This window comes from Emys orbicularis, chromosome 8, assembly GCF_028017835.1.
Source record: "Emys orbicularis isolate rEmyOrb1 chromosome 8, rEmyOrb1.hap1, whole genome shotgun sequence".
Lineage (NCBI taxonomy): Eukaryota > Metazoa > Chordata > Testudines > Emydidae > Emys > Emys orbicularis.
Window position 1 is genome coordinate 110,650,889 of NC_088690.1, and position 25,322 is coordinate 110,676,210.

Below are 25,322 nucleotides of genomic sequence, written 5' to 3' on the forward strand. Positions count from 1 at the left end.
AATACCCTGACATCAATGGGGACCTCAGGGCATCATTGGCTTTGTGACTGGGAAAGTGGTGAGGAAGCAAATCCTGCCTTCCAATACAATGGCTGGAATGGCTCACAGCGATCTCCCCTTTCTCTCCTTCCCATAGGTTTTCCCATGGAGGCACAATCTGGCCATGGCTAAGGACTTTAGGGTCTGGGCCTAAGTAGTTTGAACAGAAGTAGTAAGAAATATATTCAATGTTTTTGTCCCTCAGTGGCCATCTTTGTCCTTCACCCTTAAGGCTGGAGCTGACAACAGCAAGAAAACAGCTACCTTAAGCCAGTATGTTCAAACAAAATCCATGGGCCCGAGAGACTTTCCCATAGAAAGGGCAGTCTGGTATAACTTACTGATATGTAAATTGCATTATTTTATTTGCACTATCCGTTTTATTGGTGCCAGATATAAGAAAATTGGTTTGTCTGATTTGTAAAAAAATTCTGTATAATCAGGCCCATGAGATTTATGGCATTTTTCCCTTTAAAGAGAATTAATACAGATAATCCTTGTTTGGTACCAAGGTAATCATCCTGAATTTTGGCTTGTTTAATGATTTTGGGGCCTTTCAAAATATTTCATTTTATGTTTTTATTAAAAATAAACACAATTGTCAACAGTACTAATAATTTTCTTACATAAGTCTTAAAAAGGTGGTGACAAAGCAAAGGGAACAAAGCAGAGTTGAAGCAGTATTGGTTATGACAAAACAATGGCTAGTCTGCAAAAGAAAGAAGGGAAGATTTATGACTTTTTTCCACTCCCCTGGCTGAACCTAGCCATTTTATATTGGTGAGCCACAGAATGGAACTTCTATTGATTTCAGATTTGATGGGATTACACAGAGCGCAATCACTATTACTGTGTTAACCCATTTAAGAACATAGATTAAGGATGAATAAGGCTTTCAAAGCAGCTCTGAATTAAAAGAAGCAGGCACAGATCATTACTAACTATATTGTATTGGATTTACTCCCCTCAGATCTGTTGGCACTGCCGTTAACTTTCTAAAGAGTCTCACATATTGACCTGCTGGGACCCACAGAGGAGGACCTAGTTACATGGTATTTTAATGAGTGAGTTGCTGAATGCACCCTGATCGATAATAGTGACCACAGAAGCTTTTTGGAAATCACCACAGTGCACATTTTCCTCTGACTATCTGAAAAAAAATAATTTCAGATTACATGAAACTACAGGGAGTTTTTTAAAGAGAAGTTCAAACAAGCTTCAAGTAATTAAGAATCTCTTCATAGAACAATTTGACTCCTATTTTATTGTAAAGCACTGATGTACAATACTAAAAATGCTCCATGGATTTAGGGTTATTAATAGAAGAGCAAATGGAACAAGAAAGAAATGTTGACCACGAAAAAGAAAAGGGTGGAAAATAACTTGGAAATGCACCCTGGTTATTTTTATCTGGGCTGTGACCTTGTTTCTCTTTGTACACGTGCAGTTTGCCCCTACCAATTGAATTGTAGTCATAACTTTGAGTTCTCATGGCCAAGATTTTCTCCCCAGTATTCCTGCCGGCAAGTTAAAGAAGTATGGGCTGGATGAATGGACTGTAAGGTGGATAGAAAGCTGGCTAGATCGGCGGGCTCAACGGGTAGTGATCAATGGCTCCATGTCTAGTTGGCAGCCGGTTTCAAGCGGAGTGCCCCAAGAGTCGGTCCTGGGGCCGGTTTTGTTCAATATCTTCATTAATGATCTGGAGGATGGCGTGGACTGCACTCTCAGCAAGTTTGCAGATGACACTAAACTGGGAGGAGTGGTAGATACGCTAGAGGGTAGGGATCGGATACAGAGGGACCTAGACAAATTAGAGGATTGGGCCAAAAGAAACCTAATGAGGTTCAACAAGGACAAGTGCAGAGTCCTGCACTTAGGACGGAAGAATCCCATTCACTGTTACAGACTAGGGACCGAATGGCTAGGCAGCAGTTCTGCAGAAAAGGACCTAGGGGTTACAGTGGATGAGAAGCTGGATATGAGTCAACAGTGTGCCCTTGTTGCCAAGAAGGCTAACGGCATTTTGGGCTGTATAAGTAGGGGTATTGCCTTCAGATCGAGGGATGTGATCGTTCCCCTTTATTCGACATTGGTGAGGCCTCATCTGGAGTACTGTGTCCAGTTTTGGGCCCCACACTACAAGAAGGATGTGGAAAAATTGGAAAGAGTCCAGTGGAGGGCAACAAAAATGATGAGGGGGGCTGGAGCACATGACTTATGAGGAGAGGCTGAGGGAACTGGGATTGTTTAGTCTGCAGAAGAAAAGAATGAGGGGGGATTTGATAGCTGCTTTCAACTATCTGAAAGTGGGTTCCAAAGAGGATGGATCTAGACTGTTCTGAGTGATACCTGATGACAGAACAAGGAGCAATGGTCTCAAGTTGCAGTGGGGGAGGTTTAGGTTGGATATTAGGAAAAACTTTTTCACTAGGAGGGTGGTGAAGCACTGGAATGGGTTACCTAGGGAGGTGGTGGAATCTCCTTCCTTAGAGGTTTTTAAGGTCAGGCTTGACAAAGCCCTGGCTGGGATGATTTAGTTGGGATTAGGTCCTGCTTTGAGCAGGGGGTTGGACTAGATGACCTCCTGAGGTCCCTTCCAACCCTGATATTCTAGGATTCTATGAAAACTGGCCTAAAGCTAGGCTCTTAACTCTGTATTTAGCCTCACTGCAAATAATTGGTCTCATCTTCAAAAGTGCTGAGCACCCAGCTGCTCCCACTGGCTTTTCAAAACTAGGCTACTTTTTAAGATGTCTAAGGGCTAGTCTACACTAGAATCAACGAAGCGGCGCAGCTGCAGCACTGCTACTACAGATGCTCTATGCTGACGGGAGAGAGTTCTCCCATCGGCATGATGAATCCACCTGTGAGAGGCAGTAGTTATGTCAGCAGCAGATGCTCTCCCACTGACATAGCGCTGTCCACACTGGCACTTAGGTCGGTGTAACTTATGTCACTTTGGGGGGGTGCCTTTTTCAAACCACTGAGCAACATAAGTTTCACCGATGTAAGTGCTAGTGTGTATAGGCCCAAGTGTAGATGTAGGGGTCCAACTTTAGTCATTCCGTTTTGAAAATCTTGTCCTGTCTGCTGATGAGCTGATTGCCAGTAAGCAGTGTCAGCAGAATAACCCACCGGTTGCCTACCAGTGCAACATCTTCGATTGTCCATCTCTGCACATGCGAATTACTAAAGGTGAAAATCTGGTTTCACCGTTTTTGTATGGAGGAAGAAATGCATGAGCATTGACGCTCACCTGATAAAGGTGCCAACGGCCAACTCTGAAATGAAGGATCCGGGATAGAGCCTTCTTTTATAGTCTACGAGGATACAATATAAGATGTCACACAGCATGGTGCTGAGCAACAAAGAAGCAGCCCCATTGTGTGCAGGAGCCAGGATTCATGTCATGGGGGCAGGTCAACTGCCAGAGCCTCAGCATGTTGGGTCGTTTGCTACTTCTGCTTCTGAAGTGTAAGAGCAACTTCTGGGTCCGCAGCCTACCTCCAGCGGTGGGATAAAGGGCCCGCTCTTTGATTCCACCTGCAACAGATGAAGCTATTCAGAAACAATAGAAACTGACAGTGGCACTCAATTCTCGAATGGGATTGATGGAATCTGGAAGCCCGATTTAAACTCAAGCAGCTGCCTCTTGAAAGTGTGCTGTTGAGATTACTCTCGGCCCAGCTTTTTTTGCCTGTGGTGGAGTGAAGGGTAGAGAGAAAACGAGTGCAGCAGCAGATGTCACAAGGTAGCCAACAGAGCTGGTATCAGGAAGTCGGCCCTTGATACAGAGTGGGAATAAGGTCAATCACCCCATAGAATACAGTCTCAAATGAAAGAAAAAATAGCTGAAGTTGAACAGCAATCATTCCCTTAACATAAAAGTCTTGCTTCTTGCTAATGCAGTAGCTCAACACATGCAAAATATTTTGCCAGGTTTTACCCCACCAACTTATGCCAGTTCAGAGAAAAAAACAACTCTCGAGTGGATCTTCACGGTCATTCAAAACACTTTAGATAGATCCTGTCACATGCTGTATAAGCACCTGATTGATTGTGTGGAATTAAGTTATTGGACAGAGAACCAGCTAATGGAAACACATTGATGAAATCATTTTTGAGGGATATTAAATGGAATTTAAAATAAAGCTGAAATGGGTTTATAGATTTTTCACTCAAACTGTTTATGAACATTTATCGCTGGTAAATTACACAGTGTCGAAAGAGAGAATTGGTAGGCATGCATTTTAATAGAAGTCTTTCTGAAATAATAATAATACAATAATTTATTATCTAGGGACGTACAGTACGTGCGGATACAAATTATATGATTTTTGTCTTCTTAACTGTATCTGGCTGTTTGTAGACAAATGAGGATGTGCTATGTTAAATAGTCTTATAAAGTAAAAAAATACTTCCAGTACTTTAAAATGAAACAGCATTTGATATTATAAATCTTTCACAGTGGATATAAACTGTTTTAATAACATCAGCCAGGAGACAAAAACAATTTAGTAGTAAATTTCACTTAACTTTGCTTTTGCTTTATGTTCAGTAAAAGTGGAGGGAGACAGACACCTCTAACTGGGGAGAGAGGTGATGGATGCATGTGAAATTTTTCAGATTGTACATTTGTCACATTTGCCAAAAATCTGCTTTCCTCAATTTACGCAAAATGAAAACAAGAACTGAGAGGTTTGCAAAGCTGATGTTATTGAATTCTAGCAACAGAATTCCAAAGTCGCTAACAGGCCAGAGTTTTACAGGAATCCTAGTCTGATTAAATGTATCAGCAAAAACAAGGAGGAGTCCTTGTGGTTTAATGTATCGAAAGTTGCAGTGTTATTAGGATACGTTGCAGGAGGGAGTAATGGAGAATGATACTCTCACAATAGGAAGTGTGATAGACCCAGGCCAGTTGGGTATAACAAAGTACACCCCCCGATATAACACGGCCGGATATAACGCGGTAAAGCAGCGCTCCGGGGGGCGGGGCTGCGCACTCTGGCGGATCAAAGCAAGTTCGATATAACACGGTTTCACCTATAACGTGGTAAGATTTTTTGGCTCCCGAGGACAGCGTTATATCGGGGTAGAGGTGTAGTAGAAGGCAGATATACTGGCCACTGGATTAGCAGATTTCTGTTCCCTGACTGACCAGAGTAGGGGCTGCTCCAGGCTAATGAGAACACCTGACTCCAATTAACCTGCAAAGAGTCAGGTGAGGTCATTAAGGTAATGTGAACACCTGACTCTAATTAAGGCCCTTTTGATACTATAAAAGGGATCACTCAAGTCAGGCTGAGGAGAGCCAGGGAGCCAGAGGAGAGGAAGTGCGGCTGAAGGGCTGGGTAATGAAGACACCTTCAAGCCATCGGTAAGGGAGCCCTAAGGTAACGGTGAAGAAGGGAGAAGCAGGAGAGCTGTGGGGAAGTGGCCCAGGGAAATGTAGCAACTCTGGCAGTGAAAAGTCGGCTGCCAACCGTTGCTATCATTAGGGTCCCTGGGCCGGAACCCGGGGTAGAGGGCGGGCCCGGGTTCCCCCCAACCTGCCACTACAGAAACCCCTCCTGGGAGGGGAAGACAGGCCCCTGTCAGGACAGGAGGCTAAACTGTTCTGAAATAAGCCCCTAGGGACAACAGAGACTGTGGGAGTTCCCTCACCAACCTCCTTGCTGGCTTATGATGAAAAGGGCTCAGTACGCTGTAACCCTGGCCCTAGAGAGAGAAGGGCTATGTGGAAGGTCGCAGTGAGCCACTGAGGCTAGCATAAACCACCCAGAAGCGCAGGACCCACGAGGACAAGGTCAGAGCTCTGCCACAGAAGACACAAAATGTCTGTGCAATAAGTGTTTTGGTTTTTTGTTGTTGTTGTTTTCTTTTCAATTTGTAACCATAACTGAGATTGTTAAGGAACAGAAGCAAAGGGAAACAAACTGGTTGTGACTGGGCATAAACTTCTGAATACTACCCACATTTTGCCCAACTGTTCTGGGCCATCTCTATTCACAAGATACTCACTTTCCAGCATAGCCTGTCTATGGCCCAGTCTAGAGTAGCAGGCACTGCCAGAGTTCTAGGGAGAGTGCATGTCTCATAGGACTGGTTATGAGATACAGGATTTTCCACCTTTACTGTAAGTCATCTATTCCCAACTCGCTCGGGTCAGGAATTAACCCCAATTTGTAACGGTGTGAGACCTGGCCAGTGGCCTGTGTGACGTGGGTTGATTTGCTCATTCCAGTTCCCACTGTATAAGTGTCTGTATCACTATTGAGGAAAAGTGGGGCTTAAGGTATCACAGCAGTGAATATCAGAGAAGGAAGACAAGGAGATGGCTGATTTTCTGAAAGGACGTCTGGCTCAAGTATAATAGATGTTCTTAGTTTGAGCCTTTCCAAAATCTCCTTGGATTAGAAACTTCACTGGTTGTTTTTCAAAAACTGCTTCCCCCTCCCAAATTAAATAACAAATTCCTGGTAAACTCCAGGCCATTATAAAAGTCCACAATTTAGCCGCCAGGCCCAAGTCATCACTGGCCATTGACAGGTCTTCATGACTTTGACTAGTGTAGTTTACTTATTATTAAAAAAACCCCAAACTAATGAAAATTATAACTGTAAACAACAGTCACAGAGTGAGCATAAACACAATAATACAAGTGGAAAATAACTAAGAATATTTATGTGTACCACTGTCAAGCCCCCAAATATACCCACTCACTCTCCCCACCCCAAAAATCTTCATTGTATTATTCAGTTATGTGCAGGCTTCTGTTTTTGCTAAGTTTCATTGCAAGGTTAATAACTTGTACCATTGTGTAGGATAAACTGAAACTTACATTATTTGGAAACAGTTTGGCGAGGACAAATCAGATAATATTAACCTTCAAGGTTCGTAAGTTACAGATACTTTTGACAGCTTGTAGCAATAAAGATCAATTTTAATTCTCAGTGCTTCAAACTTTAGACGACTCTTTATCACCTCTGAGTTTACAGTGTTTTAAAAAGCAGGAGTCTGGTTTTGTAGTGTTAATATTAGAAAACTTGTTTTAATTCTCACTTTTCCTAAATATAGTGAGTGGAATACACTGGTGTAAACCAAATGTAACTCTATTGAAGCCAGTGGAATTTTTCCACTATAAGCGGGTTTCACTGCAAGGAGCATCCTGTTGTTTTTTTCTGGGGAGAAAGCAGGGGATGATAACCTTGAGGTTTTTCTTTGCGTGCTGGTCCCTATAGTATTCACTGAGAGTGCACCTGCACTTTTTCAGCAGCAGCGTCCGTTGGTCCCCACCTATGCCCTCTTGTCTCCTGGTGCTGTGACTGGCCGCCTCTTCAGATCCTTTCTACCACTGGGACAGACCACTCCTGGGTCTGTAGCCTTCTAGGTGGCTCGGTCTTTAACTTGAGACTATTGCAAATAGTTATTATCATACTACTCTTTTTAGATAATTAGTAGATTTATATCTAGTTAGCAGAGAATGTTCCCACCTGCCTTTTATTGCTCCAGCATTCAGAATACTCACGCCCCAGAGTTCAGACTCTGCAGACATCTGGTGGAGCTATGCATGGCCCTCCCACTCACTAACAGGTCAACCGGAGCCTCTGGCCAGTGCTCCTACAACACTTACAGAATCCTCCAGCTGGCCCAAGGACTCAACTAAGAGGAAGTAAGAAGAGAGTAGAGAGAAACACCCTCATAAGAAGACAAATAATCTCACAAGTTCTTGAAGAACAGAGTGCCTTCCCCCCTTCCCTCCTGCCCCAAAGTTGGTGCACCTGGAGCTCATGGGGGACACAGGCTGGCACCGATGGTACCAGGAGCATCTAGTGCTCTGAAACCACCCACAAAGGTGTGTAAGGACAGTAAAGAGCACTTCCCCTTTGCACTCGTGGTACAGTACCTCACTGTACCAAAAACCACACCAACGATTCCCTTAGCAAAGACTCTTATCAGTTCTCCTGCTGCCAGATCTCAGTACGCCCTTCTGAAGAACTTGGCAATTTACACAGATCTGGAGTCTCTCCTCCTATCGGACCCAGAGCTAGTGAGAGATATCACCACCCACCCACCCTCCCGTCACTCACCAGTCCTGACCACTAGCAGAGCTGTTGACTCTTTCATACTATTGGGGTGCTTCTTGCCAGAGTACGCCTCAGTCCGAGCTGCCATGAGACAAGAATGGTACCAACAGCTCTGTCCTTTGAGTTGGGCGACTCTTACTCCGAGGAAGAACAGGAGCTTCTACCGCTGGTCTGGTCCCAACATTCGATACACAAGGCATCATCCTGAATAGGACTTCCAGAGCCTCCCAGAGTCCCCTACATCACTGCGACCCATTCCTGACATCCAGGAATCAATGGTACCCTCCTAGGTCCATCCCCCATCCCTGTGGTCCCACTCACTAGCCATACTAGACTTCTTAGGACTCTTACTATCAATAGAGCCTGGCAAATCTGTGGATATCCACTTTATATCCGCGGACTATGCTTGCAGATTGTGGATCGGATGTGGATACAAAATTTGTATCCTCGCAGGGCTCTAACTATCAAGCCCCAGACTTTGACCCCATGGGGCACCGATCTCATCAGAGATTACGTCCAGTGGAACACTTCCAGCTGCCCCCAGGGCAGGTGAAGGAACCAGAGCAAACTGTCACGGAGTGTGGGGGGACTCAGGGCCCTGCACCCCCGGCTCCCTGCGATTCACCATGACTCTCAGCCAGCCAGTAAAGCAGAAGGTTTATTTAGACGACGGGAATACAGTCCGGGACAGGTCTTGCAGGCACAGACAACAGGATACCCCTCAGTTAGGTCCATCTTGGGGTCCTCGGGCACCCCAGGCCCCCTCCTGAGGTCAGAGCCCTCCCTGCCTCCAGCCACCTCACCAGCCAGCTTCCCAGACTCTGCCTTCAGCGACCCCTCCCACAGCCTTTGTTCAGTTTCCCGGGCAAAGGTGTCACCTCGCCCCAGCCCCCTCCTGGGTTCTCATGTTACAGGCTCAGGTATTTTCAGTCATTCTCCCATCCCCCAATGCAGACTATCCCAGCCACACTCCCCTGTCAGCACTCACAGACCACAGTAAGAACAGTCCCAGTTCGTCACACAAACAGAGCAGCCAGTACTTCCAGATCTGCCAATGGTGTCTTCATCTTCAGAGGAAGGGGAGGCACCAACCCTTTCCCACTCCGGATGATTACAGACAGTACCAAGAGCTTATGCGGAAGGTTGCTGAAACCCTCCAGATTCCACTGGAAGGGGTTTAGGATTCTACACACAAACTCCTGCACATTCTCCAGTTGATGTCTCCCTCTCAATGAGGCCATTTCGGATCCTGCTAAGGACATTTGGCACCATCCACCTGTGCTACTTTCCCAAAGAGGGCTGAAAATAAGTATTTTGTTCCCTCTAAGGGCATGGAATATTTGTTCTCATACGCAAACCTGAACTCTCCGGTTGTCCAAGCAGACACGGAGCAGAACAGATTACACCCACCACAGTCCACTCCTTTGGACAAGGAGACTTGATCTCTTTGACAGAAAGAGCTTTTCTTCAGCCAACCAGCTGTTCAGTATTGTGAACGACCAGGCACTCATCAAAATCTGACTTTATTAACTTGGAGTTTGTTTTGGTTATGAGGTGGGCTTCTTAGCTGCAGACATCGGGGTTCCCCAGGAGGTTCAGGCCACAGTACATGATCCTTCAAGGATAACAACCTTTTCAGTGAATGAGCCAGTGAATCACTTCACTCACTCAAAGACTCTTGCACCATCTCGGCACCTTGCAGAAAATATTCTAAGTTGCCACAGCAAAGATCCCAGCCAGCCCCACAGGTGTCCTACCACCAGAAGCCGTATGAGCCGCCGAGGAAGCACCAGAGGCTACAGCGTGGCAGACACATCATTCCACCGCCGTCCCCTCTCCTGACCCAGCCATCTATCACGAAGTCATTTTGACAGGATGAAAGAGAAATGTCAACCTGTCCTTACACAACCAGTCTCCCCCACTTCCTTTGGTGGCCTCCCGGCCCATTTTCTTCTGATGTGGCAGCACTTAGCTGCAGACAAATTGGCCCTAGTCAACATCTCAATTGGCTGTACAATCGAATTCCTGTCCATCTCTTCTACAAACCCCCCCTCCCCATCCCTCTCACAAGACACTTTTCGAACAGGAGGTGAACTCCATAAGCCAACGAGGAGCAATAGAACCAGATCTCCTTAACACAAGGGGAAGAAAAGCAAGCTGCCATATGGTGTCCTGACCATTAATTCACCTACAGATGTTTCCAGACTTTCTGTCACAGATCAGAGGCAGAACCAACCATCCCAGCCCGGCATCTCTCCATCTGACAGCTTGGTTTTTGGATGGGCAACAGACAGAGCTTGCTCAGAGGAGGGCCAGTCTTTCTTTCTCAATAGCAGGAAACCCACTTCAAAAAAGTGTGACGCCATAAGCATCATTTGCCTCTGGGAGGAGTCTGAAATTGTTATCCTGGACTATCTCCTCCTCTTGAAGTCAGTGGGCCTGTCCATCAGTTCACGACGGGTTCATTTAGCAGCTATCAATGCTTTTCATCCTCCGGGAGAGAGCTGTTCAATTTTCAACCATCCTGCGGCAGTCAAATTCTTAAAAGGCATTGTCAGAACATTCCCACCAGTATCAAGACCTACGCCAACTTGGGACCTGAACCTGGTACTTTCTGAACTCATGAACCCGCCATTTGAACCCTTAGCCTCCTGCTCCCTGTTGTACTTATCAGTGAAGGTAGCCTTGCTCACAGATATCAGCTCAGACAGGAGGGTAAGGGCACTTATAACGGATCTGCCTTATATCTTTCACAACGTATCCCTGGGAATGCATCCTAAATTTATCCCCAAGATTCCCTCTGACTTTCACTTGAACCAGATGGGTCACCTACCCGTATTTTACCCCAAATCTAACAGGAATAGAGAGGGCAGGAAACTTCACTCCGTAGATGTACACAGAGCTCTGCCTTTCTACCTAGATAGGTCCAGGCCCTTTACGAATTCTCCACGGCTCTTCGTCTCTATAACCAAGAGAGTGAAAGGAGAGACAATATCTTCCAAAAGACTCTCAAATGGATTTCCAACTGCATCCTCCTCTGCTATAAGATAATGGGAGCCCCTCCTTCACAAACTGTCAGGGTTCCTTATGCCTTCAGTTCACAGCACAAGGACATGTAGGCATGGACCAATGGATACTGCTATTGAAGAATTTCCAGTCCCGGGCATGCAGAGCATGTGCACACCCACAGTGAATACCCATAGGGCCCACATATTTTGAACAGCTCCAGTTACTATGAGGTAAGTAACCTTACTTTTCTATTTCATCTCAAAAAATATATACATATTGTGGTTCAAAGAATTTCCTACTACTCGCTTATGAAGTGCACATAGGAATAGTAAGTAAGTATGCAGCACATATTGAATGAATTAAAAACCAGCTAACTGATAGATCTCACAAAGTAATTGGAAAGGGGTTGGTTTCTAGTCATGGCCCCTAGGGATCTGTTCACGGCACAATGCTATTCAATATCTTTTATCATTCATCTGGAAGAAAATATGAAATCACTGCTGGTAAAGTTTGCAAGATGCCATTAAAACTGGTGATGAATAGTGATAAGGTATACAGGATAGTTACGCAAAGTTCTCTGGATTTCTTGCTAAGCTGAATTCGTTTAAACATGTGTGTTAATACAGTCAAATACAAGGTCATAGATCTAGAAACAAAGAATGTAGGTCACACTTACGGGATAGGGGATTGTATATTGGAAAACAGAGACTCTGAAAAGGACTTAGGCCCAGATTTTTTAAAGGTATTTAGGCATTGCATTGCTCGGCCTTCCAACACCTAACTGATTTAAGAGCCTAAATCTCATTTTCCTAAGGGATTTAGGCACCTGTGGATTTTGGCTCGTAAGTGTGTACATCGCTTTTTAAAATTCCACAATGCCTAAATACCTTTAAAAATCAGGGCCTTAAAGATCATGATTGATAACCAGCTGCACATAATATGATGCTAGGGGTAAACGGGACAATGTGATTCTTGGATGTATAAGCAGGGGAATATTGAGTAGAAGAAGGGAGATGGTATTATCTCTATAAAGCATTGGTGACACCATTACTGAAATCTGTGTCTAGTTCTGGTGTTTTCACTTCAGAAGGATGTTGGAAACGAGAGGGCTCAGAAAAGAGCATGAATGATTTGAGGTCTGATAAACTGACCTCAGTGAAAGATTTAGTAAACTCAATCTATTTAGCTTACCAAAGAGAAGATTAAGAGGTGACTTGATCCCACTCTATAAGTACCTACAAAGGGAGAAGATTTCTGATAGTAGAGGGCTCTTTAATCTAGCAAACAAAGACATAACATGGAAATTGAAGCTAGATAAATGCAGACTTGAAATAAAGTGCAAATTTTTAACAGTGAAGGTATTTCTCCAACATTAAGTACTTAAATCAAGACTCTGTCTTCCTAAAAGATATACTATAGTTCAACCACAAAATATCGACTTGATGCAGAGATTACTGGATGGAATTATATGGTCTATATTATACAGGAGGTCATGTTAATTTATCGTAAGGGTCCCTTCTGGCCTTAATATTTATAAATCTATGAATCATAGTTGGTACTTGGCATCTGGAGATCGGAAAAAGGTAAGTAAACCATTATCATCCCCTTTGTACAGATGGGAAATATGAAACAGAGAGAGATCAAGTGACTTGTGTAAGGTCACACAACAAAATCAGTGGCAGAACTAGACCCCAGGTCTCCTGCCTTCTTGTCCTGTAGTTTATTCACTGGACAGCACCACCTCCCTATTCAGCATGCAAGTCACTGCGAACCTTTTGAGGTGGCTGTATTAACCTGGGATTTTGTTCTCTCCTTTAAGTCCATCGCAGCAAGAAAACATAAATAATTTCATGTTATGCATCTGTATTAGCTAATGAAGTGTGCATCTGTACTAGAGACATTTATGCATAATGAGGGATCAAATTTTCTAAAATGGCTGTCTGAATCTTTTCCATCCTCAGAACAGAAACGATTGCATTGTGCAGAGTGCATCCAGGTTCTGGGTGCAAACGAGGCAGCCAGTTTTGAAAATTCAGCTCAGCATTCTGAACCCAGTTGCTTGTGAGGATGGAGCGGGGGCATGCAGGGGGGTCAGATAACCTGTAAATTGTGCCAAGTGTGATTTGAGAGTCACTCCCCTGCTTACAGTTTGTAACATCTACAACTTGTGTTCTGTTTTGTTATTTCAGGAGCAGAAGGCACAGTGTTCCCTAAATCTATAGAAACTCCCAGTGTCAGGGCAGACCCCTTCAAGGAACTAAGGTAAACTTTGGAATATGGTTTAAACATAACTCAGTGGCGCCTTGTTGGAATTCTGCATACTGAGTGGCGGCATTTCTAGCCCTGCACAAGCAGTTGAGGAATTCCCTTTGGAATGCACTGAGCAGAGGTTACAGGCGCTAACATCACAGAGCGAATGCCATGGAATAGAAGAAAGGCAATAACACTTCAAAGCAAATCTCTATGACTGAGTCAAAAGCAAACACGAGAGCTTCCTTTCTCCTCTGTAACACCCTCTGCTTAGCCACTCTTTAAAAAGGAAAATAGAAATATTTCCTTGGCTGTAGCAACTAAAGGTACTGGAGGCCACATTCAATCAGGGAGAGTGACTGCAGGCAAAAGGATGATGCACTAGTCGAATTTTCTCCCTTATAGAGATGTGAACCCCTTCTCTGATCCGGTAACTGCGACTAGCTGTACACACATGCCACTATCACTGACAGTCACAGAAATACCACCCACAGAAAGCAACATTTATGGGGAATAAATGGCACTGCTCTAGGCAGTGGCTGTCAAACTCTTTTTACTGGTGACCCCTTTCACATAGCAAGTCTCTGAGTCTGACCCCCCTTTCAAATTAAAAACACTTTTTAAATATATTTAACACCATTATAAATGCTGGAGGCAAAGCGGGGTTTGGGGTGGAGGTTGACAGCTCCCGACCCTGCAGTTTGAGAACCCCTGCTCTAGAGAATCAGCTTTGCCCTCACTTGAATGCAGGACTTCATGTATTTCATCGTGATAAATCCTAGCTCTTATGTATCACTTTTCTTCAGTACATCTCAGAGCACCTCACAATCTTAAATGTATTTATTCTCACCACACCCCTGAAAAGCAAGGCAATTATCCCCACTTCACAGATAAGGAACTAAGGCACCAAGAGGCCAAGTGACTTGCCCCAGGTCACACAGGTAGTCAGTGGCAGAGAAGGGACATGAACCAAGGTCTCCCAAGTTCTAGGCTAGTGTCCTACCCACTGGACCATCCTTCCTACATACTCTACCAATGGGCAAACCTCAAAGTTTGATGTGCAGGTTCAGTCTGGATGAGCAGCCTCTGGAAGGGAGAGAGTTGGGTGTGTGGGCTGGTTCTTGGAACAAACAAACTCTTCCAACAGTATTTGGTTCTTTTGATGAATATGGGGGTGCCGCTGGAAAGGGGTACTTGGCCAACACTGAGAATGCAGAAGGCAACAAACACCACTTCACAGTCTGGATTTCATTCTGTTTCAGTCTGAGGTTTTAGGTGCACTGGGAGAGCTTTGCCCCACCACTTGTCAGCTAGATCCCCGCCATTTGTCATAACTGGAGAAAACCTCTAGGTCTGTTATTGACTAGGTATTGTTAATGTCTCCACCAAGAGGGTACAAAGTCAGCCAACTGATAATGAACCCCTGCTCAGGAAGAAAGTCTCTAGAGATAGAGACAACCTTGTCACTTAATCTTTGGTCTCTAACCTTCCTTTCTCAGGAAAGGTTACTGAGGAAGCAGTGTTAGAACAGCTGCAGCCTGGTTTCATTTGGTGGCATAGCACCAATGTGGGATTGGTGTCTATTGTTAATTCTCTCCATCCTGATGTTGGAAGTAGTAGTTATGCCCAGCTCGATCACCATGGATGCTAAAGAATGTCTTTGTTTCCTTCCCTTTGGTATCTTACTACCTTTTACTTTCTCTCAGGAATGCCTCTAGTTCTTCCGTTTAACACACCAGCCGCCCGCTTGTTAGATAAAAAATACAACTGGGTTTTGGTTCAGTTCATTATGAACGTTCACCATGTTGCCACCTGCTCTGATGTAAAACCTGCTTCCTCCCTCTCAATATTTTACTATTTTTCTTAAAAGCTTTGGGTCAACCCAGAGAGTGGCAGCTTCAGCCAGTGTAAATCCAGGTGCAGGGTCTCCAGGGGCAGAAAGGGAGTGATGATGTGGGAGTGCAAAGCAGATGCTGCCTTCCTTCTAGTGGACTCTGCAGGCAGCCTGCATGGACAAGATGTAGGTGGCATTAGCAGGAAAAGGGTCAGCTGGACAGAAGATGCACTGGTACAGCACATCCCCGCCACAGCCTTCATAGAAAGGATCATGACCTTGGGTATATTTTTCAAAAGCGGCGTAGGTACTTAAGAGCCTAACTTTCATTAGGCTCTCTGTAAATGTCACTTAGGCTCCTAAATCACTTAGGGGCTTTTGAAAATCATATCTGTTTGCAGAAATTAAAGCTGTTCTACACTATTGTAACCTCCAAGGGACGAGACACTATGGCACCACTTGTGCACAATGTTCCAGACAGGCTCAGGGCAGCAACATGTACACCTCCCTTATCAGCAAAGGTGACTCGGTCTCCACAGGTACATGACTCTCTTGACGCATAGGCAGCACAAGCTTCTTATGTGAAATGTTTTCTTCTGGGGGCAAAATACGGTTCCACGAGAAAGTAACCTTAGCCTGGGGGGCACTTTCTAGTGTCTTCCTATTGTTGGTAGCAATGCTGTACCTCCTCAAAATTATATAACCTGCCCCTTTAGAGTAATCCAAAGATTCTTGGCTGCTGTGAAGAGGGACTGAATGAGTTGTTAATCCTGATTTGCTCTGCACATCTGGGAGATCAACATGTTATAAACACCTATGCTAGGTAGCTGGCTAGATCACTGGATAAAGGGATGCTAATTGTTACTGCAAAATGACTGTGAAAAAACCCTGTCACGTTATACAGTGATAAAAGACCAGACTTTTTTTTCTCCTTTAAGTTTCAAGAAAAACAACAACCCAGTTTTCAATTAGCTAGTCTGGTGTCCACAGTTCCAAACAGATGTTGATAAACTGGAGAGGGTTCCGAGGAGAGCCACAAGAATGACGAAGAGTTTAGAAAGCTTGCTGTTGACAGATGTTTGACTGCGTGTGTGTGTTCTTTCAGCTTGCTGTCCCAGCTCTGCGCAGATAGCGGAGACAGCAGACTTCATTTGAACTGCCCAATAAATCCACAGACTCGGTTTTTAGCTAAGGCACCCAGCCAGGTTTATTGTCAACAAGGCACGGTCCTAGAATCCCACAGACTCTATGGGACCACTAGCACATGTATGCCCATTACAATGGACCAGATCAGTGAACGGCGGGACTTTCCGTTCCCTCCCCCCCCCACGGCCAGACAAAAACACTCCCTCTGAGATATCGTTTTATACACCAATACAAACAAGTTATGTATTGCCCCTGGCATATCTGGGTACCACCCTCTGACGTATCTGGGTGTCACCCTTTGCCTTGTACCTGTTGGTTCAATCAAAATATCGCTATCCATCATGCTGTCATCCTGACCCTATCTTTAGGATGGGTCAGCATGTTCCTAGTCTCTTTCTGGGATGGGTTGCTATCCAGGTGTTCTGGTACCACCCTTCTGGAATGCGTTTGCATGTGTATTCTTGTGACTAACGCAACTTAAGAATGTGTGTTTCTGCAATATCAGCCCTGTTCTTGTCAGATTCTGTGAGCAGGGCCTGCCTCTTGCTCACAACCTGACTTTGCTTTATATCAGCAAAGCTTTGCCCACTACTTTAGTTCAGGCCTCAAGCCTCACACCAGGCCTCTGATACAAGGCCTTATGTCTCAGGCTCTCTTTCTTCTAGAGATAGGCTCAAGGAGCTCAGTCTATTTAGCTTAACAAAGAGAAGATTGAGGGGTGACTTTATTAGTGTGTAGGTACCTATATGAGGAACAAATATTTAATAACAGGCTCTTCAATCTAGCAGAGAAAGGCATAACACGAGCCAATGGCAGGAAGATGAAACTAGAAATATGGCTGGAAATATGGCATAAATATTTAACGGTGAGAGTAATTAGCCATTGGAACAACTTTCCAAGGGTTCTGGTGGATTCTCCATCACTGACCATTTTCAAATCAAGACTGGATGTTTTTCTAAAAGCTCGGCTCTAGGAATTATTTTGGGGCAGTTCTCTGGCCCGTGTTCTACAGGAGGTCAGACTAGATGATCACAATGGTTCCTTCTGGCCTTGGAATCTATGATTCTGTTGTTGGCCTATCTTCTTGCATCCAGGTGCCCTGTGCTTTGTTTACTCTTCACAGACCAAATGACTAAAACTCACTGTCTAGTACATCAATTTGCTATTTTTGATTTTATATCCATTTCACTACTTTTCCTGTAGGAGACTTCAAAATAATGTGACAGCTACTGTCATTACCAAAAAGAGAGGAGACCACCTGCTCTTGCCACCACTGGGGAGTCAGACCATCTGTGTTTCTTTCTCCTCTGCTTCAAATACAAAACGATTTCTCTCCTTAAAATAGACAACACCCCATAATGTCAGTCTCCCTCACTCCCTCTTTCCTTCTTTTTCCCTACCCATCCCCCAAGCTACCTTTATTAGTGTCTGTCTGTCTCTCAGAATGATATATGTTCCAGATGATTACATAAGCATCATTTTCAGCAGACTTTCTGCCGCCTTCTTGTTGCTGAAAAGTCTTGGTTCATACAGGGTTTTTCACTTATTAGTCACTGGCTGCTTTACAAGTGGTTGGTCACCTTTCCAGAGATCAGACAATATAGCTGTTCTTTGTTGATCAACATTAGCTTCTGCTTGGTCATCTTTTAGTCTCATCTTCCGATGTCTTTGGCCTGGGATGGCTTAGATGGAGAGAAATTGTTTCATAGCATCCCCCTGAAACATCAGAGACATGGGTGTGGCATTTGTCATTTCATGTGCGGGAGATCCATAAGGTCATAAGAATTGGTGTAGTACTGTACACATAGATACCTCTGAGATACATTGCTATTTTTTTATCTATTTGCATGGGTTGCGATTAATCTCTCCTATGCTGCAAAAAGGCTTATGCTCCATCAGCCAACAAAAATCCTGATGGGTCCATTATCAGTTTTGATTTTGTTGAGAATGCCAAAGATCATGAATGCTTTGTCTAATGCAGGGATGATTGTTGTTAATGCTACATATTCTGCTAAATGGGGCCAAGTAAACAAACAGTCAGTAGCCCCTGACTTTCCGAGCTGGGGCCGACAACGACAGTTGGAGTTCTGGCTTTCTGGGTAGGACGGAACAATGGTCAGCTTGTAGCCCCCGGGCAGGGTTGGGCAAAAATATAATCTATGGCCACCACTCCTCCTGGCAGTAGCAATTGGGGTTCTGGCCATCTGGGTGGGCCAGAACAACAATCAGTCTGTAGCCCCTGGGCGGAGTAGAACAAACAAACAGTCTATGGTCCCTGAGCCCCTGGGCTGGGACTCAGAGCAAACAGCAGTCACACCTAGCAGGGTGTGGTAGGGGAACCCGGCCCCTCCCGCTCTATCGGGTTCTGACCCCTATGAAGCTGGGGACTTCCTCGCTAAGGGTTTAGGCATCAGCTTCTACTACGTCCCCTACCACAAATTGCGTCCCAGGGATCTCCTCGGCTGGCGGTGGCTTGGCGTCCCCGTCAGTCTGCGCAGTCGGCGAGTCACCCACAGCGTAGTCCAGGTCCATAGGCTCTACCGCTTGGAGCGTCACCGGCCCCTCTGGAGGAGCCAGTAGTACACGTCCTCCCCAGCCAGCCCCGTCTGAGCTGGGCTGCCTCCTTTTATCCGGCTCTTCCAGCTGGAGCATGAGCAGCAGGGGAATCGGGGCGTGGCCTCCTGGGCCCACCCTGATTGGTCTGCCCCCTTTGGCCCAGTGCGGGGTTGGTACACCCCGTCACAGGTGATTACAGGAAACACCTTTCTCTGTGGAGCTGTTTTCTTTAAACTATTCCCAAATGATTGACATTTGCTCCATTAATGATCCTTTTCTTGAGAGCTACAGCTATCACCTCCCTTTCCTTTAGTTTTTGTCTCTTTGCCTGAAAATGTGTATATCCTGAAATGGTCATTCAAAGTTGTCTGGAAATCATAAGTTCAGAAGTCTCAGTGGAGGCACATGCCATTCATTTACTCTTAGGGCTTGTCTACACTTACACTTACTGGTGGAGCTGCGCCACTATACCGCTTCATGAAGACACCATCTATGCTGACAGGAGAGCTTGTCCCATTGGCGTAGGTACTTCATCTCTCTGAGAGGCCGTAGCTATTTCGACAGGAGATGCCTGTCTACAGTGCTGTCTATGCCGGGGGTGAAGTCAGTATAACTATGTTATAATCCACACCCCTGAGTGACATAGTTATACTGACATAAATTGGTAGTGTAGACCAAGCCTTAGGAGCGTAGGAATGAGGAAGAAGAAATGAGTGGGGAAAGAGACAACAGAAAATGGATAAACCCGAATGGGAAGAGACTCGGTAGGGCACTGTTTGTCTCACAATCATGATGTCGTGAATTAAGTACTGCTGTTGCCATTTCTTAGCATACACGTACCACCCTTCCCAATAGAAACAAAATTTGTTTTGGGACCCTTCATACATGATCATCTCCAAAAAACATGTCTTGTGGCAACCTACAACCTCTATCTATGCCTCACCCCTCAAAAGTGCTGTTCACCACATCCTTGCATTGCAGTATGAATTCCTCATGTACTGGGTGGAATTTAATTATCAGCCATTGATGATACTAAGAGCAAAGTGGGTCTTGTCTTAGAACAAAACCACACCAAAATACCATAGTTTAATTAGCCATGTTGATGCCACACACATTTTTGTTGCGTAACACGAAAACTTTCTGCTAGGCAAAGACACGTGAGTTTAAGGTACTTCAGTGCTAAGAGCAAAGTCTGAAAAAATCATACAGCTTGAAATCCTCTCCATGCAGTGGCCAGTACAAGGACTTAAATGGGACTTAACAGTTGCATAAGCCTTCTGGTGGTCCCCTGCACAGGGCTGAATTTCATCCACAATTGCTATAGTATAAAAACATCCAGCACAAGCCAACCAAACCTAGGCGACTACTCTTTCTTTAATATGCAAACACAGTTAAGGGAAAATTAATCCCTTGGTGTCTGAAGAGGTAATTTTAATCAAAGTTAATTATGAACCCCTAAAAATACCAAATGGCAGATGAAATGCGCTTACAGTATGATATTATTAGTACAATTCTCCTGTACCACGTAAAGTACTAAGCTATCTAAATAGTCCAAGTGAGACCTATTGTGCCAAAGAACAATTTAAATACATTGTTCAGCTAATGTGGCAATATTCATTTTGTAAAATAATCATTCTCAATGAATTAAGGGTTCTTTTCATCTGTGTTCCACTAGGCAGCATAGGTATTTTCAATAAATGGGAACACAAATAATATCTCAGTCTAAAATCCATCACATTCATAAAGATTAACAGGTCAAAACCAAGAGGAAATGTGATTAAGAAATGATACTAAAAGGTGAAATAATTGGTGGGAAATGGAAGCACTTCATTAGGGTGTAATGCCAAGCCATATTTTAGAAGTGTGCAGTAAACACATGAGGCTAAATCTTCAGCTGATGTCAATGGAGGTAGGGTGATTGACACCAAGTATGAGTCCGGCCCTTGCAGGTGTTAATACATTTAACACAAAGGGCCAGATTCAGTTCTCAGTTACACTAGGCAACCCTGACCATGATAGTGAAATTGCAGCAATTTAACTGAGAGCAGAATTTGGACCTATGAGAGAATTTTACTTCTGTCATCATAACCTATGTTAGCGCCTTAGTCGCCTGTCACTTACATTGCTATAAATCAGCCGTTTACGCCACTGAAGTCATTGAAGAGCCACTGGTGCCAAACTGGCGTAAAGGCAGAGGAGAATCAAGCCCCTGGTTTGTTAAGTGCAAGACCAATCAAATGATGAATTCCTTTGGAATCCTCCCTGTTATCTGGTCATTTATATCAATACCATAGTTTAGTGTATAGTTCTTAAGTTTCTTACCCATTCCAGAGCACTCTCCAGGCTCAAGGGACAAGTTATCATCCCAGGGGGAACAAGGCTGTCTAAACTGCATGTAATGTGAGCTGTTTTCTCAGTTATATACAGTATTGCAGTAAGTCATTGTTAACAACTGGGACTCCTCCAGCCTTTCAACACATTCGCCTAATATAAGGCTAGTGTGAGAAAGGTATCACCTCCAGATCCATCAAAGGCATTGATTTTACCTTTTAGGCCCTTGAGTTTAAAAACAATCTAGGACGTTACATTATATTAGTTGATGTGAGGAAAGATGTGCCATTACTCTTATGTTTAAAACTATACCATCAGAGGATCACTGTATATTTCTCTGCCAGCTCCAGCTAGAGTGGGGCAGACTTTTGTGAGCACGTTGTACCTTGCCTCAAACCTCTGCATTGGCTAGCCATTTTCTTTGGTATTGTTGGTTATAATCTTCAAAGCTGTTATGGCTTTTGCCGCTCGCACAACAATCACAACAGGAAGAAGCCACATGGGCACAGCCGGGTTCCAGATACTCATGTTTTCTAAATAGACACAATCATGTCGGGCCATGCTAGACACACTCTGGTGTCTGGAAGCTTCTAGACCATAGAACACAGGGAGCACCACTACAGGATCTTCAAACTATTTAAAGGGATGCTAACCTATTCTTAGGCCCAATTATCTAGGAGACCACATCTCTCTTAGTAGTCACCTCATGATAGCTTAGATTACCTGAGATGCTCTTGCAGTTTGACTGTCTTGCAGTTGGACTGCGCTTTCCAGGACCAGCATGCAGTGAGGTTTCTCAGTGGAAGCGCCTTGCCTCAAACTCACTCCTGGTGGCTCTCCAAAGCCAACTATCAATGTGCCGTGGGATCTGGTCCAAAGCCCAGAGATGTCAATGGTCTCTGTATCAGGTCCACTGTATAAGGTGCACATCTTCAGTCAGGCTTTCGAATATGAAAGTGATCTAGTTGCTGAGGTATTTGTCTCTCTCTTAACCTACTCCCATTGCATGGGAAAGCATTGTGTTCCTTTCAGCAGGTAGCTGTAGGGAATCCTGTCCTGGCTGTCAATCACCTACATCGCCACTCTCCCTCTAAGGACTGACCAGGGCAGGATTAAGCCCATGAATGAGTTTTCTTCTCTATTTTTAGCAGTGGAAAAACATAACTGGGTCAAATTCTCCCATGGTGTAAACCAGTGATGTGCCACTGAAGTCAATGGAGCTTATCTAAGAAACTGGCCCCACCGTGTTTAAATCAGAGCACTGGCCTCGTTCGCAAAGTCTACACATAAAAGGTCAGATCCTCCTGTAAGAACTTTCAAGAGCATCTATCAATAGTGAAAGCAGGCACTGCGGGAAGAGGTGTTTGGAGCAAATGTGTCTCAAGTACGTTTCTGAGATAAAATGTGATAAGCTCTAACGAGAAAAATAAAGTGACCCGACCTTACAAGAGCTTGAGTGAGTCATTCTAGATGGATTGCTCGTAGGATAGCCCCGGCACCTCTAAGCATAAAAACTCATTGGGACTGTGCAGATGAAATTGCTCAGATGATAGGCCTCTAGACATGGGTTCAGAAATGCAACGCATAATCGCAGCAGGTATCTGGGGGACTGGCTTCCATCACATAACTAGGGTATTAGCGCTTTGTAATGCTGACTCAGATCACATGACTGGAGTCTGGAAATAATGCAGAAGTGGTTCTTGCCAGCTCTCCTGTGACTCACAGTTTTATGCCGCTTTTGTGATATATCACTAGAGTAAGCCGGCATTGCATTTTCTGGAAGATATGCTTTAGTTAAACACAAGTAACCAGGCTCAAAGCAAGGGTAAGTGGGTGAAATGCTAAAGCCTGGGTTATACAGGAAGTCAGGTGAGATGATCCAATGGGCCCTTCTGCCCTTAAAATCTAGGAACCCCTTATCAGTCCAATGGAAGGGTGATCTTCCAGGATCATAGAGCCAACTTGGTGGTTCTTACACCACATTCCCTTCTTGAAGCTAAGTAGCAGGGGGAAAGCAGACAGGGTCAGGATACCCCTGGGCTGTGTTTTAGCCACACCAAATTAAGGGCCCTGTAATCTTAAAGTTAAAGATATTTAATCAATAGTCGAAGATTTTGACCCATTGCAGAGGACTTCCCTCGTGTTTCAGTACTTTTCTACTTTGCTCTATTACTTTGTTTTGTTTTGTTTACCCCGAACCTTAGTAGACATGACATGATTCCTTACCGGTGTAATTTATATGAGACCAACTTAGGTTAGAGGTTAATGACCTGGCAATTCATCGACAAGAATTGTGTTAATTCCTCTATTAGGGCGCAAGTTTAAAAGATTTGTTGCTTTTTGCTGCTGTAATTTTACTTCACTGCTCACCCCTTCAGCTGTAGTCACACAAGTGGAGCCCTGAATTTTTAATGGTAATCCTTCCTAGATCAGAGACAAACACATGCTAAAGCCGATTGATTCTCTAATCAATGCAGTATGTACAATGTATAAGTAGACGGCTTTTGGAGCTACATGATGATGTTTTTATCTGGAGATTTGAGAAGCTTTGAGCCCTAAAATTCCACACTGCAAACTGGGAGAAAGGGTGGTTCCATAAGGTGTATTAACCCATTGAATGTGCTATGTAGGGTGTGCAGAGTTGCTGTCTGTCATCACCATCCCTGTGTTGATTTAAATTACTAGTAACACGTCTGTCAAGGAGAAAGTCTAAACCTCAGGCTGTTATAACTAGATGATGAAGTGCTGGTACTAGCTTGAACCTAGTTAAGCATATTGAATAAAGGACAGCGAACATCTGCAACCATGTGAGTGTAATGGGGGTTTGCATTTCAGAAGCTCCTGTCAGACTGGCATCAACTGAGTTGCCTTTAGATCCACTTGTTTCCTCAGCACAATAGTGTGTGTATGTTCTTGTGGGGGGGGAGGGGGAGGGGACAGGCCTGCTTCGCCTTAGCTATGGAACCGTCCTATTGAATATAGTGTGGAGTGAGAATAAGGAAATTAAAGAGGCAGGCAATTCTGTTTAACTAGGGGTTTTCCATATCGAACTGGTGTCAAATAACATGGCAGATATGATGCAGTGAGCAAAGGAAATCAGTCTCTGGTTTGGTAATTGGTCATGTAATGCACCAGCCACTGTCCTCACGTGTCCAGTCATGCAGCATAATCACAGTAAAGTTATACTTAACCTATGACGTTGCCCCAGAGATGCTGCAACATAAAAAAATACTTCATAACTCTGTCTGTGCAGTCATTCTACAGTGAAGACACGTTGCCAATAAGCCAAAAAAGCCTGTTTCTGTGGAGATATTAATCTTCATTCCTGCTCTCTCTCTCAGATTGAGCATTTGTTTAGATTCACAAGATTGAGCAGTGGATCCTTTGGGATATAAGAAAAACTTATTCATATGCATCAATAGAATCTAATGCAGTTCTTCCTTCTCTCAGTCCCCACATTTGTACAGATGGGAAGGGGTGTGTGCACACACCCCTTCTCTATAGAAGTAGGCTTGATTTTTTTTTTTTTAACTATTGGGGCTGCACACCACTAACCTTGAGTAGAAAATAGATGCTAATAAATGCAGGCCTTGAAAATGTGAATTACAGCCATTTCACACTTCATGGCAGACTCATACTGGTGAAATGGTTTAATACTTAATTACAATGCTTGTCCTTCCCTCAAGTGCAGATGACATTCCTCAGATAGATTTTGCAATAACAACTGGGGAAGTAAATCGAGAAACTAATTAGTTATTCATATAATCCAGAATATTGACGATGCACTGATTAAAAGGATGTGGTGACACCCATTCTAACATGCTGGATATGTCTATTCGTTTAGTCTACTCCCTGAGGTGGTGTTTTTTGGAAGGTTCTATGGAAAATGATAAAAATGCCCTCCAGCTTCTGCAATGCAAATGTTTATAGAAAGCATTTCTTTTCATTTACATTTGGTTGATCATTAAAGCGTGGCAGCGGAACAGTTTATGACTCACGCTCCAGGGGCAATATCTGATCTGTGGTGTCTTAGGACCATTTTTGTGGCATCAGGCTATAATGGG

The 25,322-nt window shown here is 44.2% G+C and overlaps 1 protein-coding gene across 1 annotated transcript in view; it reads left to right on the forward strand.

Moving 5' to 3' along the window:
* The window catches only part of SGCD (sarcoglycan delta), a 203,056-nt gene that overhangs the window by 134,321 nt on the left and 43,413 nt on the right, over nucleotides 1-25,322 (forward strand). The window contains exon 5 of the mRNA XM_065409666.1: nucleotides 13,331-13,403. Coding sequence (XP_065265738.1) covers nucleotides 13,331-13,403 — 73 coding nt within the window. The remainder of the gene's footprint in view (nucleotides 1-13,330; nucleotides 13,404-25,322) is intronic.